General features: G+C 41.9%; 1 protein-coding gene, 1 long non-coding RNA gene and 1 pseudogene across 2 annotated transcripts; 1 reads left to right on the forward strand and 2 right to left on the reverse strand.

The window, feature by feature from the left end:
• LOC132837120 (histone H2B-like) overlaps positions 1 to 7,470 on the reverse strand; it is a 346,828-nt pseudogene extending 339,358 nt beyond the window's left edge.
• On the reverse strand, positions 858 to 5,655 carry LOC132837367 (uncharacterized). The gene is made up of 4 exons (XR_009647511.1): positions 5,492 to 5,655; positions 4,602 to 4,682; positions 2,123 to 2,229; positions 858 to 966 (listed from the first exon to the last, which is right to left on the reverse strand). It is a non-coding gene; the product is annotated as an uncharacterized LOC132837367 (long non-coding RNA).
• Positions 5,806 to 6,545, forward strand: LOC132837211 (histone H4). The gene has a single exon (XM_060856932.1). The coding sequence runs from the start codon at positions 5,912 to 5,914 to the stop codon at positions 6,221 to 6,223; it is 312 nt and encodes a 103-aa protein (XP_060712915.1). The 5' UTR covers positions 5,806 to 5,911; the 3' UTR covers positions 6,224 to 6,545.
• Positions 7,471 to 20,067: the final 12,597 nt, after the last annotated feature.

The raw sequence follows: 20,067 nt of genomic DNA on the forward strand, positions 1-20,067 counted from the left end.
ATCACATATTCAGGCAGATGTGAAATGGGCAGAAGTTTATCAAGTTGTATTGTCAGTGGGTTATAGAAAGGACGTGTTGCGAGTAGCATATGAGCTACCTGCATTGATTGTGTGTTGGAAATTCACATTATTTAATTGTTATCTCGGTATGTGACAACTATTCAGTAAAGGATGAATCCTGTCCTTCTCAGTCACAGATAAACTCCATGTAAATATGCTTCATCCCGGTTGGAGAATTTGAGCTGTAGGCAGAGACTGCACAGGTTGGAACTGTTTTCCCTGGAGAGTGATCTTATAGAAATTGAGAAAATCATAAGGCCCATGGAGAGGTGGTGGAGCCTGGTACAATTACAACATTTAAAAGGCATATGGGTGGGTATAATGAGAAAGCCTTAAAACTTGTCCTCAAATACTTAGTCAAAATGTAGTGTTGAATTATGGAACACAAGAAAATAAACAGGGCAAGCAGGGGGGTATCTGGCCACAAAAGGGGGACCTCGGATGTACAGAAGATAAAGAACACCTTTGTTAACAGGATGCTCTAAAGTAATTAAGAACATTTGCTTTAACATCAATAAATCTGTGTAAAAAGGACACAGAGTGATAACATTCACAGTTGTTAACTTGTGCAATTAATGACAGTGTTTGATTGTGATCTCGGAAACTTTGTATCATCTCAGAATCATGTCAAAAGCCTTGTAATAAACAGTTAAGTCCTATCAATTATCATGAATTCTTATTACATGTGTGTGCGTGCGTGTGTGTGAGATATGAATGTTTTGAATTTATTTGCATTTTGGGACTTTATGATGATTTTGAGTAGCCATCGATGATTATGAAATACAAACTCTAAAATGTAATATTGATGAAGCTTTAATTTACTTGGTGTTCTTATACACCACGACCGCCCCACTGTCAATTCTAATTCGTTACATCTTCTGTCTTCTTTGAATTTGAATCACAACCCTGAAAAGAAAGCATGTTAATTCGAGGCTGATGAATCATTTAAAATGTAACCTTTCAACCTCAGATACAGAATGATTTTGTGTTTAAGATAAAAAGCAGGAGTCTGCTCCTAGCTTAAAAATTATTCTAAACTGATCATTGATCATTGAAGAGATTCTGACACAATCTGTCAGGAAGCCATTTTATGGTCAAAGCTTGCCCTCCTCACTAAGATGCCATTTTGTAAAACAGTGATATCTGACCTGCAAGCTGCGCAAGGTTACCTTATGACCTCTCCCACTTAGTTTAGACGGATACCTCTTTATGACAGGGACATACCTCACCAACAGGCAGTAACTCAGCTGGATCTGTTTTCCTTCCGATGGATGGCTAAGGGCCTACAGGAGCGATCAGTTAAGCGCATACAGACCTGTTAATTAACTTCTCTTCCTTAGAAATTCTTGCCTTTCCACTGTCTGTGTAATTAAGAACATGCAGCGTTTTTGTCAAACTTTGTAAAAAGTAAGCCTGTTTGAGACAGAAGCCTGTGAGAGCTCTTAAAGGAAGAGCCGGTATCCTACTTATCTAAGGTTTTGGAACCTCAGCTAGCCTGACATTTAGGTGTCAATGTTACGTTGTAACAGTGATGCTATTTGTAAATAAAGAGGAAGGCTGTGTGTAAGAGGTTTTTATTCCAGACTACCAATGTGTATGATCTCCAGGACTAACCAAGAGAGGCTTATAGGTCTGAGTCCACAAGGAATTCCCTGGACTGTCTCAAATGTTTCCTGTAACAATATGCATAGGAAGGGTTTAGAGAGAGATGGGCTAAGTGCTGGCAAATGGGACCAGATTAGGTTAGAATATCTGGTCAGCATGGACAAGTTGGACCGAAGGGTCTGTTTCCATGTCATACATCTCTATGACTTGACGACTCTTCGGTAACTCTTGCCCTGTCGGTGAGCACGGTTTCCCTCCATCTCTGTACTTAACCCCTCTTTCACGGATGCTTGTTGAAATAATGCAACAATGTGGCCTATTTGTCTACCTTCATTGTAACTTTGAAAATGCTCTTAATAATAGCAGATTTTAATGTTGTTCCTGAATGTCTACTTTGGATGAGGATTCAGTTTATCTATCTTCAACACTGGTGTGTAAATGTCAATGGGCTACATACCTTCTGTTTGTTAGAGGCAGCTGGTCACTCTTTGCTTTGAACCGAGGAAGTATTACAGTGTCTTAGTCCCTCAGGTGTTTTTCTGGAGGAAGACACAGGAACACCACCTACAAATCAACAAGAGGCTAGTCTGGCAATATTGGACTGATCAATGTCACATTCATTGCATCTGCCTTTGGATGTGTGTTGTTTTTTTTTATTTAAAGCCAACAACTTAACCAGAACCACGGATCTGATCCCATTGTTACCCTGAGCTGCTCCTTGTCTGGGGATTGTGTTTGTTTTCAAGTGATTCGATACCAATTGATTTGGAGATGCTGGTATTGGAGTGGGGTGCATAATGTTAAAAATCACACATCAGGAGCTTCAAAAAAAACCGTTGGACTATAACCTGGTGTTGTGTGATTTTTAACTTGATACCAATTGAGTACGATCCAGAAACTGAGCAACAACTGCCCAGCACCATGAATGGGAGTACTCAACCACCAGGATGATTACACAGTTCAATATCCAACTCCCCAACTACCTGTTGGAAAGAGGAAAAACGGCACTATATATAATGTTTTTACCAAGACCCCAGTTGTATGTTCTTTTATAACAGTATCACATTCCTACAGTTGGTCCACGCAACCTCAAGAATGAGGTTTTATAATTGTATTTTACGATATATTTTTCCTCTGCTCCCACAGACAGTAACAGTATCCAATAAAAAGGAGATGGGAATTCCTCGATGTCAGGAACAAAGGCCAGGGCTCTCCACATTAAAAAGAAAATAAGCAATCTGACAGAGCTCAGCTCTTCTCACAGATGCTGTGAGTGGCTCTTAAAAGAGTCTTTGAGTTGTCAGATTCAAGGACGGCCTTCACTTTTTAATGGCTCTAGTAGATACATCCACATACTGAATCAGAAATGTTTCTTGCACACATTTGAATTCCCCTCCATCTAAACCCTTAACACTATGGGAGTCCCAGTCTATGTTTGGAAAGTTAAAAACTTCTACCATAACTACCCTATTATTCTTACAGATAGCTGAGGTCTCCTTACAAGTTTGTTTCTCAATTTCCCTCTGACTATTAGGGGGTCTTTTATACAATCTCAATAAGGTGATCAACCCTTTATTTCTCAGTTCCACCCAAATAACTTCCCCGTATGTATTTCCGGGAATATCCTCTCTAAGTACAGCTGTAATGCTATCCCTTATCAAAAATGCCGCTCCCCCTCCGCTCTCACCTCCCTTTCTGTCCTTCCTGTAGCATTTGTATCCTGGAACATTAAACTGCCAGTCCTGCTCATTTCTGAGTCAAGTTTCTGTAGTTTCCTGTGTTGATGTCATTTCCTGTTCTTTTTCTCATGGGGTGGTAAATGGGATCCAAGTCAATGTGTTTGTTGATGGAGTTCCGGTTGGAATGCCATGCTTCTAGGCATTCTCGTTCATATCTGTGTTTGGCTTGTTCTTGGATGGATGTGGTGTCACAGTCAAAATGATGTCCTTCCTCATCTGTATGTAAGGATACTAGTGAGAGTGGGTCATGTCATTTTGTGGCTAGTTTTCTGCCTGTTTGTCCAGTGTAGTGGACTCATATCCACAAGTCTCTAAAACTGAGATGCATGGTCAAGTTTGATGCTCAGAATCTTTTTCCAGGAGTTGAAATGTCTAAAACTAAGAGGCATGCATATAAGGTGAGAGGGGGAAAGTTCAAAGGAGACATACAGGGCAGTTTCTTGTAAACATAGAGAATGGTAGGAGTGGAGTGCACTGCCGGGGTGGAGATGGAGGCAGATATGATGAGGGTATTGAAAGGACTTTTAGGTAAGGAAATGAATATGCAAGAAATGGAGGGTTATGGACCAAGGGCAGGCATAAGGGATTAATTTCATTTGGCAGCATGTTCCACACAACATCGTGGGCTGAAGGACTCAGTCGTGTGCTGTACCAGTCTATGTTGAGATTTAATGCAGTGTATATTTCGGATGAGGATTCATTCAAGTTGATTGAAACTGGGTAGAATGCATTTAGATTAGATTAGACTTACAGTGTGGAAACAGGCCCTTCGGCCCAACAAGTCCACACCGACCCGCCGAAGCGAAACCCACCCATACCCCTACATTACCCCTTACCTAACACTACGGGCAATTTTAGCATGGCCAATTCACCTGACCCGCACATCTTTGGACTGTGGGAGGAAACCGGAGAACCCGGAGGAAACCCACGCAGACACGGGGAGAACGTGCAAACTCCACACAGTCAGTCGCCTGAGTCGGGAATTGAACCCGGGCCTTCAGACGCTGTGAGGCAGCAGTGCTAACCACTGTGCCACCGTGCCGCCGCCTAGAATATAGATTAAATAGATAGAAGCATCTATTTCATCGGTGATGTTTGACTTTGAACATATCTGGAACTGGAGCTCAATGTGATTCTGACTCAATCCACTCTGTGCCTGTGGAAAGGATGTTCTTCACTGTGACAGCGGTAACATACCTGCTGTTTGTTCAAAGCAGCTGGTCACACTTGGCCTTGTACTGAGGGAATATTACATTGTCCTGGTCCTTTGAGTACTGCCTGGAGGAAGACAGAAGGGATACCTCCTGTAAATCAATATCAGCTGTGATTGGCTACATCAATGTAACATTCAGTTAATGATCATTATGATTGTTCATTTAAAGCCAGCAAATTAAACAGAACCACGGGTCTGATTCCACTCCTGCCCTAAGCTGTTCCTTGTCCATATTTCCTTAAAATTCTAAGACCAATTGTGTGACATCCAGAAACTAAACAACATCCATATGATGCAAGTGGGTATGTGGATATGTGAGTTCAGTTATTGATCTATACCTGTCAGTTTCGGCTTGGTGAGCGCGAGAGTGTAGTTATCAAACTGTAACATTCATTATATGGTCAATATGTTTACATATTCATACTGCAGAGACTGGCAGGGTCCAATTGATAACTATCGAATCATAAAAATAATACAGCACAGAGGGGGCTATTCAGCCCATCTTGTCCATGCCAATCCACAGACATCCAGATGCCCTTTCTCATCCCACCGGAATGCTAATATAGTTCAAGACCCATATGTTTGTCCTTTTAGAAGAGTATCACATTCCTACACTCGGTCTGCGGTTCCACTATTGATTGCACACTTACAACTAACAGCGGGAAACAGAATGAAATTTCAACAGGGTTCAGAGGATTGTAAACCACAAGAATGTCCCACAGCAGCTTCCTCCCGCTCTGCCTCCCTCAGCAGGCCCACACACAGCCCGAGAAAGGCCTCTCTCTTCCCCCCAGCCCGCTCACTCCAAGTTCCGGGACCAGTTCCTGCTCCGCTCGGGCTCTTACAAACAGCCCCCGGTTCTCCCTGAACTCACCCCGAATCAATCCCGGTCTCGGAGCCCCCTCTGTGTCCCAGGCTCCCATCCCGATGTGCTGCTGTTCCCTCGCTTCCCTGGGCGCTGATCTCTCCATTGCGGTCTGTTTCAAACAAACCTGTTGCACTCACTGAGGAAATGCTCCTCAATGGCAGCGCTGGGGGAGGTTCTTACGCATGCGCTCCTCTACTCAGGAACAGTCAGCTTTGGGTCCCAGATACAGTTGGGGCTGGAGTGAGCTGGAGGCGGAGCTGGATGATCAAAGTCATTTCCCTGCTCTGTCTGTCATTCAGTTTCCTCTCCGGACCCGCCTCTCACTCTCTGTCAGCTCGTTCTCAGTCAGGTCGGGCCGGCCTGTATAAAATAAGAAGGGGAGGCAGCTCGGCTCTCATTCGGCAGCGATTTGAGTGAAGAAGCGTGATGTCTGGAAGAGGTAAGGGAGGCAAAGGCCTGGGAAAAGGTGGAGCGAAGCGGCACCGCAAAGTGCTCCGTGATAACATCCAGGGCATCACGAAACCAGCCATCCGGCGCCTGGCTCGCCGTGGCGGGGTCAAGCGCATCTCGGGCTTGATCTACGAGGAGACCCGCGGGGTGCTGAAGGTTTTCCTGGAGAATGTGATCAGGGATGCGGTCACCTACACTGAGCACGCCAAGCGCAAGACGGTCACTGCCATGGATGTGGTGTACGCTCTGAAACGCCAGGGCCGCACTCTCTATGGATTCGGCGGCTGAGCATAAAGCGACCCTTTTCTAGCGAACCCAAAGGCTCTTTTCAGAGCCACCCAAACCCTTCGATAGAGAGCGGAGACCCGAGGACGGGGAAGGCATCGCATAGGGAGGGGATAGTGTAACGATTCTTTAACGTTTGTTATTTTGCCCAGACACCGATACGGTACTATTGAGGTATTTGTATTTCATTGACCGTTCCAGAAACGATACTTTTGTGAGTTTTGATGCTGGGACACGATTTTTCTTATTCATAACCTGCTCTTTCCACGTGCCTGTTATAGACCGTTCTGGCGGCCATTAAGTTGTGTTTCGGTTGATTGTAATCTGATCGAAATAAAATATCAATTCGGTTAGTTTCTGTAATTTTATCGTGGAGTGGGTGGCGGGATGAGTTTATGTGCGAGTGTAAAGGAGTATACGCGTGCGTATGAGAGAGGATTCTCCATGAGTGCCTGTGTATTTAGCTCAAAAGCTGTATGAATCCATGTAAGATTCTGTAAATCCATTTGTTTAGGTTAGGATCAGTCTGACCATTGCGGCACAGACAGTCTCTCACAGGGCAGCTTACACCTTAAAGGCATTATCTGGGCCAACTTGGCACCGGATGCTCAGGTTCACTTGAGAATGTAAATCGCAGAATATCTAAAAGTTACACTTGCAAAAACTGAAACCAACATGGTCATTCTAAAGAATTAGAGATTAACAAACAATCCAGGTCTTTTTAATACTTCACACTGTAAACGTTTGCGAAAAAATGTGTCTTACGATCTTACATTCTACAAGCACGTGATGAAAACTCCGAAAACTAGTGCATACAAATTAACCTGTTGGGCTATAAGCTGGTGTTGCGCGAGTTTTATCTTTATACACCACAGTCCAACTTCAGCATCTCCAAACCACAAGTATTCAATAACAAGGCGATAGTAATTGACTGAACTCAGGTTCAAAGTTCAAGCTTCTCCTCCCGGGAACTGATGGTGCTGCGTTTGTTGTAATGGGCCAGGCGGGAAGCCTCCCCCGCGATACGCTCGAAAATATCGTTGACGAACGAGTTCATGATGCTCATGGCCTTGGAGGAGATGCCGGTGTCGGGGTGAACCTGCTTCATCACTTTGTAGATGTAAATGGAGTAACTTTCTTTCCTGGACCGCTTCCTCTTCTTGCTGCCCTTCGTTGGCGTCTTCTTGATAATTTTCTTCGCGCCCTTCTTGGAGATTTGCTGTGCTTTCTTCTCATCAGCCATAACGCTGCTCACTTTCAGACACAGAATAAGGGAAAGTGGGCTCGGAGCTCCCTTTTTACAGCCTGACGACGTCATCAATGCTAATGAGGGATGGGGAAAATCCTGGTTCCTGTTTGGGTAGTTTACACGGAATCATTCCCAAACACTCAGTTTCTGTGATTGGGTTGTGTGGGACCCAATGTGGATCTGTCAGATTCTACAACGAAATGTGAAGTGGATGGTGATTCTGTTCCTGTCAGACTGACTGAGGGAGATTTGTTTTGTGTCTTTGACACAGAAAATGACTGTGGTATGACTCGGTTTCCTTTTGCTCGTTGTTGTGCTGATGTGGGAGTGGAAGGGTGTGTTTCTAGATCCGCATGTCTGTTTCTGGTCCTCTCCATGGCCTGGAATTAATACTGAATTTGCCACTTTTCTCAGTGGTTCGCACGGCTGCCTCACAGCGCCAGGGACCCTGGTTCGATTCCAGTTTCAGGCGACTGTAGTTGTGGATTTTGCACATTCTCCCCGTATCTGAGTGGGTTTCCTCCGCGTGATCAGTTTTCCTCTCTCAATTCAAAGACATACAGGAAGGTGAATTGGTCATGCTAACTACCCGTAATGTTCCGGGATGTGTAGGTGAGGTGCATTAATCAGGGGTAAATGCAAAATAATGGGGAATGGGCCTGGGTGGATTACTCTTCCGAGGATCAATTTGGACTTGTTGGGCCGAAGTGCCTAATTCTACACTGTAGGGATTCTAAGACTGTGTGTGTTTTCTGAGTTTGAGGTTGATGGAATTCATTCTCAACTGCACGGAGTTGGAGAGAGATGAAAAAAAAGTCCCTATTTAAAACTTTTCTTGAGTCACGGGTTGAAAACCTTAGCATGCTGTGCATGTGTCACTTAACTTTCTATCTATCGAGTCCTTATTTAGACATTTGACATGAATTCAACACCTGTCCATTTGAGGCTCTGGTCCTCTGTGTAGTAGTCAATGAGTGTTACTTCAGGACAGGTTGAATTCTGTATCCATCAAACACTGATGGAAGCGGTAAAACTTTACACCATTTGCCTGCCACTTGGAAATGTTCCTCCAATCTGTGCCTATCCATTTCTGGGAGGTTTTTGTTTACTCTATTTCACAGTCTTGACATGTCAGTATGTTACTGGACTGTAACTCAAACCTTCTGAACTGTTGTTTTTTATTCAGTAGGTATCAGTCACTAACATAAGAATGTGTCTCATTTAGTATCGACAAGTTTGAGTGTGACTAAACACCACTTCAGACAGTCTCAGGTAGGGCTCCCTCCCCTCCACAGCAAATCCTTACAATCAACTTCTGCGATTTGACTTTAACTCCATCCCTGTTATGTCATGGTGACTTGTAAGTTAGAGATAAAGCTAAAGGTGAATGTTGCCTCCAATTTCTGTCATGCAATTGCAGAGTATACACTACAGTTATGAATTTATTTCAGGATCCTGTCAGTTTAAACGTCTCAAAGCAGAGGACAAAAAGAAATATGAGAATTCTGTGACATTTTTATCTGTCTGTGTGTACTCAGCTCTGAGAATATGTGAGTGCTATTAAAATGTACCTGTCAGTTTTTTTTTAATGAACATTGTTTTAAACCTATACCTGTCAGTTTCTGCAATTGAATATTTATCTGCAGGTTTCATTCTACACATGAGTTTCAACTACATGAATGAATGACTGCATTTGAAAGTATCTGTACCTTTCAGTGTGTGCTCTGTGAATAAATGAGTGTACTTACAATATTTGTCTCTGTTTAACATGACACTTGCCAGAAACTGCAGAAGCTCTTTTTATTTCAAATCTCTGTTGCTCAACATGCAAAAGATTTTATCATTTGCCATCCATGCCAGGGTAGCATGGTGACACACTGTTGCCAGGGACCCATTTTCAATTCCAGCCTTGGCTCATTGTGCAAACTGCACACAGATATGCTCCCCATGTCTGCATTGGTTTTGTTACAACAAAACTCTTTACTAATTTCAAACCAGCAACACAGAAAAGATTTATCCCATGCAGTAATCTGTGAAAATTCAATAGGCCAAGAATTTGTTCAAGATTTATTTATTTTAAGCTTTATTTATTAAAGTATAACAGAGAGTGATTAACTAACAACTACTTACAATTCCTTTCTCAAACCTATCTTCTATAATACTATTCTGATCGAACTCCTGATTAAGATTTACAAAACAAAACTTCATACCTCAAAACCAGGCAACTTTCAGTTCTTTTCTGTATTCCTTTCTTTTGTTCTTCTTGGGGATTGTGCTTCACAGGTCACTGATCGATAAAGGTACCTTTTTGAGAGTTATTTTTCAGGCTGTCTTTTTACATGCTGGTAGCTTGGCAATTCTCCTCCCAACTGTTAATATTTTCCCTGTTGTGTACCTCCAGAACATCGGACTGTGTCATTGGCTTGTAAGATTGTCAATATACTTAATTCAAACTGGATTGGAATTTGGTATTTTCGGGATATAATTTAAACCGATTGGTTGAATTCAATTTTGTTTTTGTCTCCAGGCAAGCAGCTACGAGAGTTGTTTGACCAAATGTTACTTTTTTTCAGATCACTTGGTGCTGTCCAGAAGCTCAACTGGCTGAAAGGTAGTTATACTCACGTATTCATAACAGTTTCCTCTGGGTATTCCAGAATCCTTCCACAGTCCAAACAAGTAGTATAGCTGGATTATCCATGGTAAACTGCCCTGTAATATTCATCAATGTTCAGACTAGGTGGGTTAACTATGTTAAAGATGTGGTTATGGGGGTAGAGGTCTATATCTGGGTGAGATGTGCTTTGGCAAGTTGTTGCAGGCCTGTGGGCCGAATGACCTCTACCTGTACTGGAGGAACTCTGAACTGTAAATTAAAGTGAGACTTTTTATACCATTGTCAGTCTCTGGCACTCTAAAGCAGGATGGAAAATGTTTACAACTTTTATTCAAAGGTATTGTTTATTTTCTGGATTGGTCAGTCTCTGGTTTGAATGTGTACTTTGAATTTATTGTTCACGTGTTTATAGCAAGACCAATATGAGAGTTTCTTCATTCTGTGTCCAATACTCTCTGGGTATCTGCCTGAATGTGTACCTTTTCATGTCAATGTTTGATTTTCCTTTGGACTACTTGAAAACAAAGTATTTATTCAGTCATTTTGTCTTGAGATTTGTTCTATTTTCTTTTTGTGGAAACAAATTAAAGTGCAATATTTGTTTCAATTTGGTGCTTGGCTGCTATTTAATTCCTCCAGTCTGGATAAAAAGATACGTGAATTACATACAGTCAGAGAATCAGACAAGTTTAAACTATGGTGAGATAAGATGAATAATTAGTCTGAATTTTTATTTCCTTCTTTCCCTACTTAAGTGGAATACATTGTGAACATGCAATAGATTCAGTATTTTCTAATAAACAAGTAGAACTTACTTTTCAACTAAGGTGATACCAGGCATTTAAAATCTATAGGAAGTTGACTTGTACACTGGGACTGACATACTTCACTCTCTCACTGTCCTGGATAACTTGTTTAATGAAATGCTAGTTCTCCCTACTGTGACATCTTTGAGGTCATGTCTTTTCTATTTTTGCCTATAATCTGACAGTACGTCTGTACATTGCAAGTTATTCTGTACCCGCTGTGTATTGGCACCATCTCACTCTTTGTTGTGTTCAGAAATTATCTCAGTTTCCTTCAAGTCCTTCATTACACAAATAAGGACAATAACTGGTGCAGTCTGCAACTGTTTGTTCATCTGTGAATGCAGAACTAATTTTGTTTTTTTCCATTCACTTGTAAGGTTTGTGTACTCAGAAAGTACTTTCTACCTGTCAGTCTGTGCTATTCAATGGGACTTTGGATATGGCTCATTGTCCTGCAAAACTCTGCTCAGATGTGACAGACAGTCAACAGATTACAGCCAAGTTGTCCAGTGAAAAACTTGGAAACTAAAATTTCATGTTGACTATTCAGGCTGTTGTGTACATGATTTTATGTATAAAAAACATTTTGAACAAAATAGTTGTTATGATACAGGAAGGATGCCGACACTCACTTGATCCTACGTCAATCCTCCTGCGTTGTGTTACTGAGCAGTTTAAATGTTTGCTGTAAAGTGGACAGCCGATTAGCAAAGCAGAGCATTTTCAGTTCACGTTTCTTGAAGTGAATAGGCACTTTGCTTTGACTGTTTGTGTCTGTAAGATTCACTGGTAAGTGAAACCACAACATATTGTCTCCCAAAGGATCTGTGCTGTTCTTCAGAGTCAAAGATGGAAAAGCAATGGACCTTTGCAACTCCAATAGTGCAGTGTCTAACTGGGAGTAATGATATCAAGGTGTGGCTTTCAGAGAGTCATACAGTTACACAGCACAGAGACAGATCCTTTGGTCCAAGCTGTTATTGCAGACCAGAGATCCAAATCGGACTTCGTCCCATTTAAGTTGAAAACCACACAACACCAGGTTATAGTACAACAGGTTTATGTTGAAGCACTAGCTTTCAAAGCAATGGAGGAGCAGCACTCTGAAAAGGTATTGGTTCCAAATAAACATGTTGTCTGAGAAACTGGTATTGTGTGATTCTTCACTTTGTCCACACCAGTCCAACACTAGCACCTCCACATCATGTCTAGTCCCACTAGCCAGCATTTGATGCATATCCTTCTAGACTTGTATATATCTAGATGCCTAGAAAAGGTTGTGATTGTACCCACCACCTCCAACTCCTCTGGTAGTTCATTCCATACAACCGTCACCCTTTATGTGATAAAGTAACCCCATAGGTCCTTTATAAATCTTTTTTCCACAATTCAGAACTGTGCCCTCTATTTTTGCACTCACCCACATTCGGAAAAAGACCTTGGCTATCACCATATCATGCCCCTCATGATTTTCTCAACCTGTACAAAGGTCGCATCTTATTCTGTGACAGTCCAGGGAACAAAGCAACAGCCTGTTCAGCCTCTCCCTAAAACTCAAAACCTCCAGTCCTGGCAATGAAACATCTTGATGAGACTAGACAGTGGACATGGTTCACATGGACTTCTGTAAGGCCTTTGTCGAAGCATAACCCGACCGTGGATGAAAGACTTAGCAGGCAGGCAGGATTCAGGCAAGTGGTAGATGTTTATTCAAGCAGAAACGGGTTAGTGCCGGGAGAGGGCCAAATGATCTTCGCCCAAGAATGGCCTCAGAACAGAAGTTTATGACGCACTCAAATTTTACAATAAAAAGCAATATTGTTTATAAATTTTCTGATAACAATCACATACAATTTGATTATGATGTTCCTCCCTCTTAGTTTGCATACCGTATTCAATGAGGCACCTAATCAATGACGGGCATTTCCATGGACAGCTCCAGGATCCCCTGACCTCTCAGAGTTTAGAGGACACTGTAATCTCTAGGTCTTGCAGTCTTTCTATGCATCCTATTCATTCACATACCAGAGTTATTTTCCAAACACTCTCGGGTTTCTCTCAGGCTAGCTTGTCTCTCAGGACAGCTTGAATCTTGTTATTCGTTGTATTCCATTTTGTAAAAGTTCAGTTGCTCCTCTGACATAATTAGCTCAGTGGGGAATATATGAAGAAAAACAAAAGGACAGTTTGTTTTGACTCATTTGTCACAGACTTTTAATTTTAATTTCTGTTATAAAAACTCAGTTACAAAGTGTGAAGTAATTTAGTTATCCCAACTATTAGCACTTTGTGAGTAATGGGCTGTGAGCAATCTATTGTGTTCTGGGTGTAAGAGAAGTCATTACCTAAAGTAACTAATCTTCACTTCCAGGTTTAAATGCTTCTTTTCCTTTTTATGCTTTAGTATTATGCACCTATTTTTTAAGCTGGAAGCTACTGAGATTATGCTATATCTCTTTAAGAGAACCTAATTCTTAATATTCAACTTATTTCAAGAAACTACATACTATAAGATAACTTTAGCTGTTTTAGGGCATTAATGCGTTGTAACTAGCATCTGGTGTCTGTTCATTAACTGGGACAATTACCTGTTCATTTAATGTGACTGGAGTTACTCATTTATTGGACCTTAGGTCTGCTTGTCAGAACTGTTTCGAATGGAACAGGCTGGGTCCTTTTTACTGTCCTCGCAGTGGCTTATTCAATGGTATCATTCTGCCTTACTGTGTGAGTAGGCTGCTTGGCATAGTTTCTGCCTACAATTGTGTTTCACATCCTGCAGTTTAATTCTTAAAGGCCAATTTGTGTTAACAGACATGGGCCACTCTATTCTGGCCAGGACAGATCACCCCTATAGCCTTTGACAAAGTCCCATATAAAAGACTGGTCCAAACTCGGCTCTTGGAGTCTTAAGCAAACTGGAGCTGAAATGAGCTTGCAGCCAGGATGCAAACTATAATGATGGAGGGTTGTGTTTGTGATTGGAAGCCTGTGACCAGTGGTGTACCACAGGGATCAGTGCTGGGACCCTTGCTGCTTGTTATGTACATATTAACAATTGGATGTGAATGTAGAACATATAATTAGTAAGACTGCAGATGAATTTTTCATGTGGAAATATTACACGTTTCAGTGTAGCCTTGGAGTGCAAAGGGCCTTTTCCTGTGCTGTATTGTTCTTTGCTCTATGACATGAAAGTTGGTGGTGTTGTTGACAGTGTGGGGGACGGTCTCAGGCTACAGTATGAGGACATTGGGTACTGCAATGACAGATGGAATTTATTCCTGGAAAATGTGAGGTAATGAATTTTGGGTTGTCTAATAAGGGAAAGAATTACACAATGAAGGATTGGTCCTGAGGGAGTACTGAGGAACAAGGGGACTTTGGTGTACAAGTCTATAGATCACAGAAGGTGTCAGCACAGGCAGACAGGCTGCTGAAAAAAGCATACAGAATGCTTTCCTTCAGTACCAGAGCTGTTGAATATAAGAGCTAGGAAGTCTTATTACAACTTTATAAAACAGATCAAATACTGTGTGCAGTTCTGACTGCCACACATCTAGAAGGATGGGATTGGCTGGAGAGGGTGCAGTGGGTTGGAAAGTCTCCTGAAAAGGGAAGACTGTATGAGCTGGGTTTGGTTTCCTTGGAGCAGAGGAGGTTGAGGGAGGATCTGACTGAGATATACTAAATTGTGAAAGATGCAGACAGAGTAGATTGTGAGAACCTTTCTCCCCTTTACAGATGTATCTAAGACCAGAGGGCAAAAGTTGAAGTGGAGGGGAAAGTAGTTTAGAGGATATCTGAGAAAAATATTTTGACGTAAAGTTTGTAATATACTGCCTGAGAGTGTGATGGAATACTCTCACAGCATTTAAGCAGCATCTAGATATGCCCTTAAGATACCAGGACATAGTTGGCTATGGGCCAAGTGCCGGTAAATGGCATGAATACAATTTGGTGTTTGTTGGACATCATGGACATGGTGGACTGAAGGATCTGTTTTTCTGCTGTGTGATGCCAAAACTATAAAATCTTTGTAAATGTTTTCTGCACCATCTCAAGTTTAACAACATTCTTTCTGGAGAAGGGTGATGAGCATTGTACGCAATCTTGCAAAAGTGGCATCACTGACATCTTGTACAGCCACCACATGACATCCCAACTCGTACACTCAATGTTCTGACCAATGAAGGCAAGCATGCCCAATGCCTTCTTCACCGCCCTGTCTACCTGTGACTCTACTTTCAAGGAAATATGAACCTGCACCCCTCTGTCTCTTTTGTTCAGAAACAATCCCCAAGACCCCGCCATCAAGCGAAAAGGTCCACTCCTGGTTTGTCTCATCAAAATCTAACATCTCACATGTATCCAAACTAAATTGAATTCTTCTTGCAAAAAGTTAAAATGGGCAGCTCTGGAGTGGGGTACACTTACCAGTGGTAAGCCACAGGGTACATGTCTCTGGCACAGAGTCTGTCCCTGGTGCTCAGATGTGAAGCGGGGAGAGGAACATTGCATTAGTCATTGGGTTCTCCATAGTTAAAGGGACAGATAGGATGTTCTGTGGGAAAGAGAGAGACTCATGGCTGGAGTGTTGCCTCCCAGGTGCCAGGGTTCATGATGTCTCAGATCGTATTTTTAGGATCCTTGAAAAGGAGGGGGAGCTGCCCCAAGTCATGGTCCACATAGACACTAACAACATTGGTAGGACAAGGAACGCGGATTTAAGGCAGAAAGTCAGGGAGCTAGAATGGAAGCTGGGAGCTCGAACAAACATAGTTGTTATCTCTGGTTTGTTGCCTGTGCTACATGCCAACGAGGTGAAGAATAGGGAGACAGAGGAGTTGAACATGTGAAGAAAGGGACGGAGTGGGAGGGAGAGTTTTGGATATCTGGTTAATTGTGACTCACACTGGGGTAGGTGGGACTTCTACAAACATGATGGTCTATACCTGAAGCAGAGGGGTACCAATATCCTGGGGGAAGTTTGCTCATGCTCTTTGGGAGGGTTTAAACAAATTCAGTAGGGGAATGGGAACCTAAATTGTAGTTTCTGTGTCCAAAGGTTGAGAGTAGTGAGGTCAGAAATATGGTTTCAGTGTCACAGGAGTGCACCGGCAAACAGGAAGGTGGTTTGAAGTGTGTCTATTTCAACGCCAAGAGCATTCGGAAAAAGTTGGGTTGGTACCTGGGATTTTGATGTTGTGGCCATTTCAGGCACATGGATCAAGCAGGGACAGGAATGGTTCCGGGATTTAGATGTTCCAGTACAAACAGACAAGATGGTAAAAGAGGGGGAGGAATGGCAAGGATAATATTACGGTGGTGGTAAGGATGCATGAGTACTTGCTGAGGTTAGAAACAGAAAAAAAAGAGAGATCACTCTGTTGGGAGTTTTCTATAGGCCTCAGAATAGTTCCAGAGATGTAGAGGAAAGGGCTGTAAAGATGATTTTGGCTAAGAGTGAGTGTAACAGGATAGTTGTTAGGGGAGACTTTAACTTTTCAAAATATTGACTGGAAATACAATACTTTGAATACTTCAGATGGACAAGTTTTTGTTCAATGTGTGCAGAAGTGTTTCCTGGCACAGTATGTAGACAGGCCAACCAGAGGGGAGGCAACAATGGATTTGGTACTGGGTAATGAACCCGGCCAGGTGTTAGATTTGGAGGTAGGTGAGCACTTTGGTGAAAGTGACCACAATTCGGTTATGTTTGCTTTAGCGAAGGAAAGGGAGATCGGTATACACCGCAGGGAAAGATTTATAACAGGGGGAAACGGCAATTATGGTGCGATTAGGCAAGACTAATGATGCATGGATGGGAAAGGAAACTGCAGGGGATGGCACAATTGAAATGTGGAGCTTATTCAAAGAACACCTTGACCTTGATTAGCATATATCTGTCAGGCAGGGAGGAAGTGGACAAGTGAAGGAGCCTTGGTTTACTAAGGAAGTTGATTGCTTGTCAAGAGGAAGAAGGCGGTTTATATTATAATGAAAAGTGAAGGCGCAGCTAAGGCGCTTGAGAGTTACAAGCTCGCCAGGAAAGACCTAAAGAGAGAACTAAGAAGAGCCAGGAGGGGACAAGAGAAGTCTTTGGCAGATAGGATTAAGGAAAGCCCTAAAGCTTTCTATAGCTATATCAGGAACAAACGAATGACTAGAATAACTTCCAGGCCAATCAAAGACAGGAGTGGAAAGTTGTGTGTGCAGTCCGAAGAGATAGGAGAAGTGGTAAATGAACATATTTCATTGTCTTTTTCCCTGTGTGAATACCAATGTTGTTGTGGAGAATACTGAGTTACAGATGACTAGACTAGATGGAATATAGGTTCACAAGGAGGTGGTGTTAGCAATTCTGGGAAGTGTGAAAATAGATAATCCCCTGGGCAGATGGGATTTATCCTAGGATTCTCTGGGAAGCCAGGGAGGAGATTGAAGAGCTTTTGGCTTTGATCTTTGTTGTCATTGTCTACAGGAATAGTGCCAGAAGACTGGAAGATAGCAAATGTTGTCCCCTTGTTCAAGAAGGGGAGTAGAGACCACCTTGGTAATTATAGATCAGTGAGCCTTACTTCGGTTGTGAGTAAAGTGTTGGAAAAGTCTAATAGGAATGCAGGGCTACTTGTAGAAAATGAAAGTTAATTTGAAACAATGGCACAAGTAGCCTTTTTGATGAAGATAGAGTCATATAAAAAAAAACTGTTTCTGCAAAGTTGGAGAAATGAAGAATGATGTGCTCCTCTGCCACCATGATACATTGATGGAAATGGAATGCTGTCTGAATGGGAGTAGAATTGTTAGTTGGATGTCTCTGACTGCTGCAGACCACAATGACTCCACATGAGAGTGATATTCATCTCGATTGGATCATTTCTTGTTGCCTGCAGTGTATATGGAACTCCATAACTGTTAGTCTGTGCTCTGCAGTTATGATGTTTGTATTTTGAACTAATTCTGAATCAGTCAGTTGCTGTGTGCGTGTACAGTAATTAAGTTCCACTGTCAGGAAAAACATTAGAAATTCCTGGAGAAACTCTGTTCTGAATAATAGTTACTGGCCCCAATAATTAACTCTACTTTCTATCAACGAATGCTGCCAGACGTGCTGAATTTTTCCAGCAATTTCTACATTTGTTTCCAGCCTCTAGCATGTTCAGTTCTATTTGTCAGGCTTTGGCACACGATGGATGTTTGGAATTCACATTATTTAATTACCATTTCTCTGTATGTGACAAAAATTCATTAAAGGCTTAACTCTGTCCTGTCCAATCACTAATAAACTTAATAACACTGTTTCATCCTGTAAATTGATGACTTTTGTCTGGTTTCCTTCTATCTCTGTATTTAATATCTAAGTTATATATGGTTTTTGAAATTATGTTATGGTCTGATTTTCCTTTCTATCTTGATTTTAACTTTATAAATGTCATATTAAATGTAGATTTAACGCCTTTCCCAGGCATTTAAATCAGATAAGAATTCAGTCTAAACCCCTTGAAAAATGATGTAAAATATCAATGGGCTTGACAATATTAGACAAGAACTTTCAAAAGCTGATTGGCAGCAGATGCTCACAGGTAAAGTTATGGCTGGAAAATAGTAAGCCTTCAAAAATGAGATAACAAGAGTCCAGAGACAGTCTGTTCCTGTTAGGGTGAACGGCAAGTCTGGAAGTGTATGGCATGCTGGATGATGGAGAAATTGAGGTTTTGGTTAAGAGAAAGAAGGAAACATACGTCAGGTATAGACAGCAGAGATCGAGAGACTCCTTAGAAGAGGAAAAGACAGTAGGAGTATACTTAAGAGGGAAATCAGGAGGGCAAAAAGGGGGCATGAGATAGTTTCGGAAAATAGTTTTAAGATTCCCCAAGAGATTTTATGAATACATTAAGGACAAAAGGGTAACTAGGGAGAGATTAGGGCCCCTCAAAGATCAGCAAGGTGGTCTTTGTGTGGAGACACAGAAGATAGGGGAAGATACCAAATGAGTATTTTGCATCAGTGTTTGCTGTGGAGAAGAAAGCGCAAGATATACAATGGATGGAAATAGATGGTGAAATCTTAAAATGTTCATATTACAGAAGTAGTTTTACTGGATGTCTTGAAACTCATAAAGGTGGATAATTCCCCAGGATCTGATCTGGCTTACTGTAGAACTCTGTGGGAGATTACAGAAGTGTTTGGCATATCCTTTGTCGAGCTATTTGTATCATCTATAGTCACAGGCGAGGTGCCGAAAGACTAGAGGTTGACTAATGTGGTGCTACTATTTAAGAAAGGTGATAAGGAAAAGCCAGGGAACTATAGGCTGGTGAGCCTGCAATTGGTGCTGGGCAAGATATTGGGGGGAGTCTTGAGAGATGGATCTTACATGTATTTCGACAGTCAAGGTCTGATTCGGGACAGTGAACATAGTTTTGTGCATGGGAAACCATGATACACAAACTTGGTTGAGTTTTTTGAAGAAGCCACGAAGGGGATTTCCCCATGGGAGACTGGTTAGTAAAGTTAGATCTCATGGAATACAGGGAGAACTAGCCATTTGGAAATAGAACTGGCTCAAAGGTAGAAAACAGAGGGTGGTAGTGGAGGGTTGTTTTTAAGACTGGAGGACTGTGACCAATGGACTGCCACAAGAATCGGTGCTGTATCCACTCCTTATTGTTATTTATATAAATGATTTGGATGTGAGCATAGGAGGTATAATAAGTAAGTGTGTAGATGACACCAAAATTGGAAGTATAGTGGACAACGAAGGAGGCTACCTCAGATTACAATGGGATCTTGATCAGATGGGCCAATGGGCTGAGGAGTGGCAGCTGGAGTTTAATTCGGATAAATGCGAGGTGCTGCATTTTGGGAAAGCAAATCTTAGCAGGACTTATACACTTAATTGTAAGGTGCAAGGGAGTTTTGCTGAACAAAGAGACCTTGGAGTGCAGGTGCATAGGATAGTGAAGGCGGCGTTTGGTATGCTTTCCTTTATTGATCAGAATATTGAGTCATGTTGAGGCTATACTGGACATCGGTTAGGCCACTTTTGGAATATTTCATACAATTTGGTCTCCTTCCTATCAGAAAGATGTTGTGAAACTTGAAAGGATTCAGAAAAGATTTAAAAGGATGTTGCCTGGGTTGGAGGATTTGAGCTAGAAGGAAAGGT

Source organism: Hemiscyllium ocellatum, chromosome 49 (genome assembly GCF_020745735.1).
Source record: "Hemiscyllium ocellatum isolate sHemOce1 chromosome 49, sHemOce1.pat.X.cur, whole genome shotgun sequence".
NCBI lineage: Eukaryota > Metazoa > Chordata > Chondrichthyes > Orectolobiformes > Hemiscylliidae > Hemiscyllium > Hemiscyllium ocellatum.

What these genes read in the sequence shown, in the direction of transcription:
- LOC132837211 (XM_060856932.1), top strand. Translation starts at nt 5,912, where the DNA reads ATGTCTGGAAGAGGTAAGGGAGGCAAAGGCCTGGGAAAAGGTGGAGCG.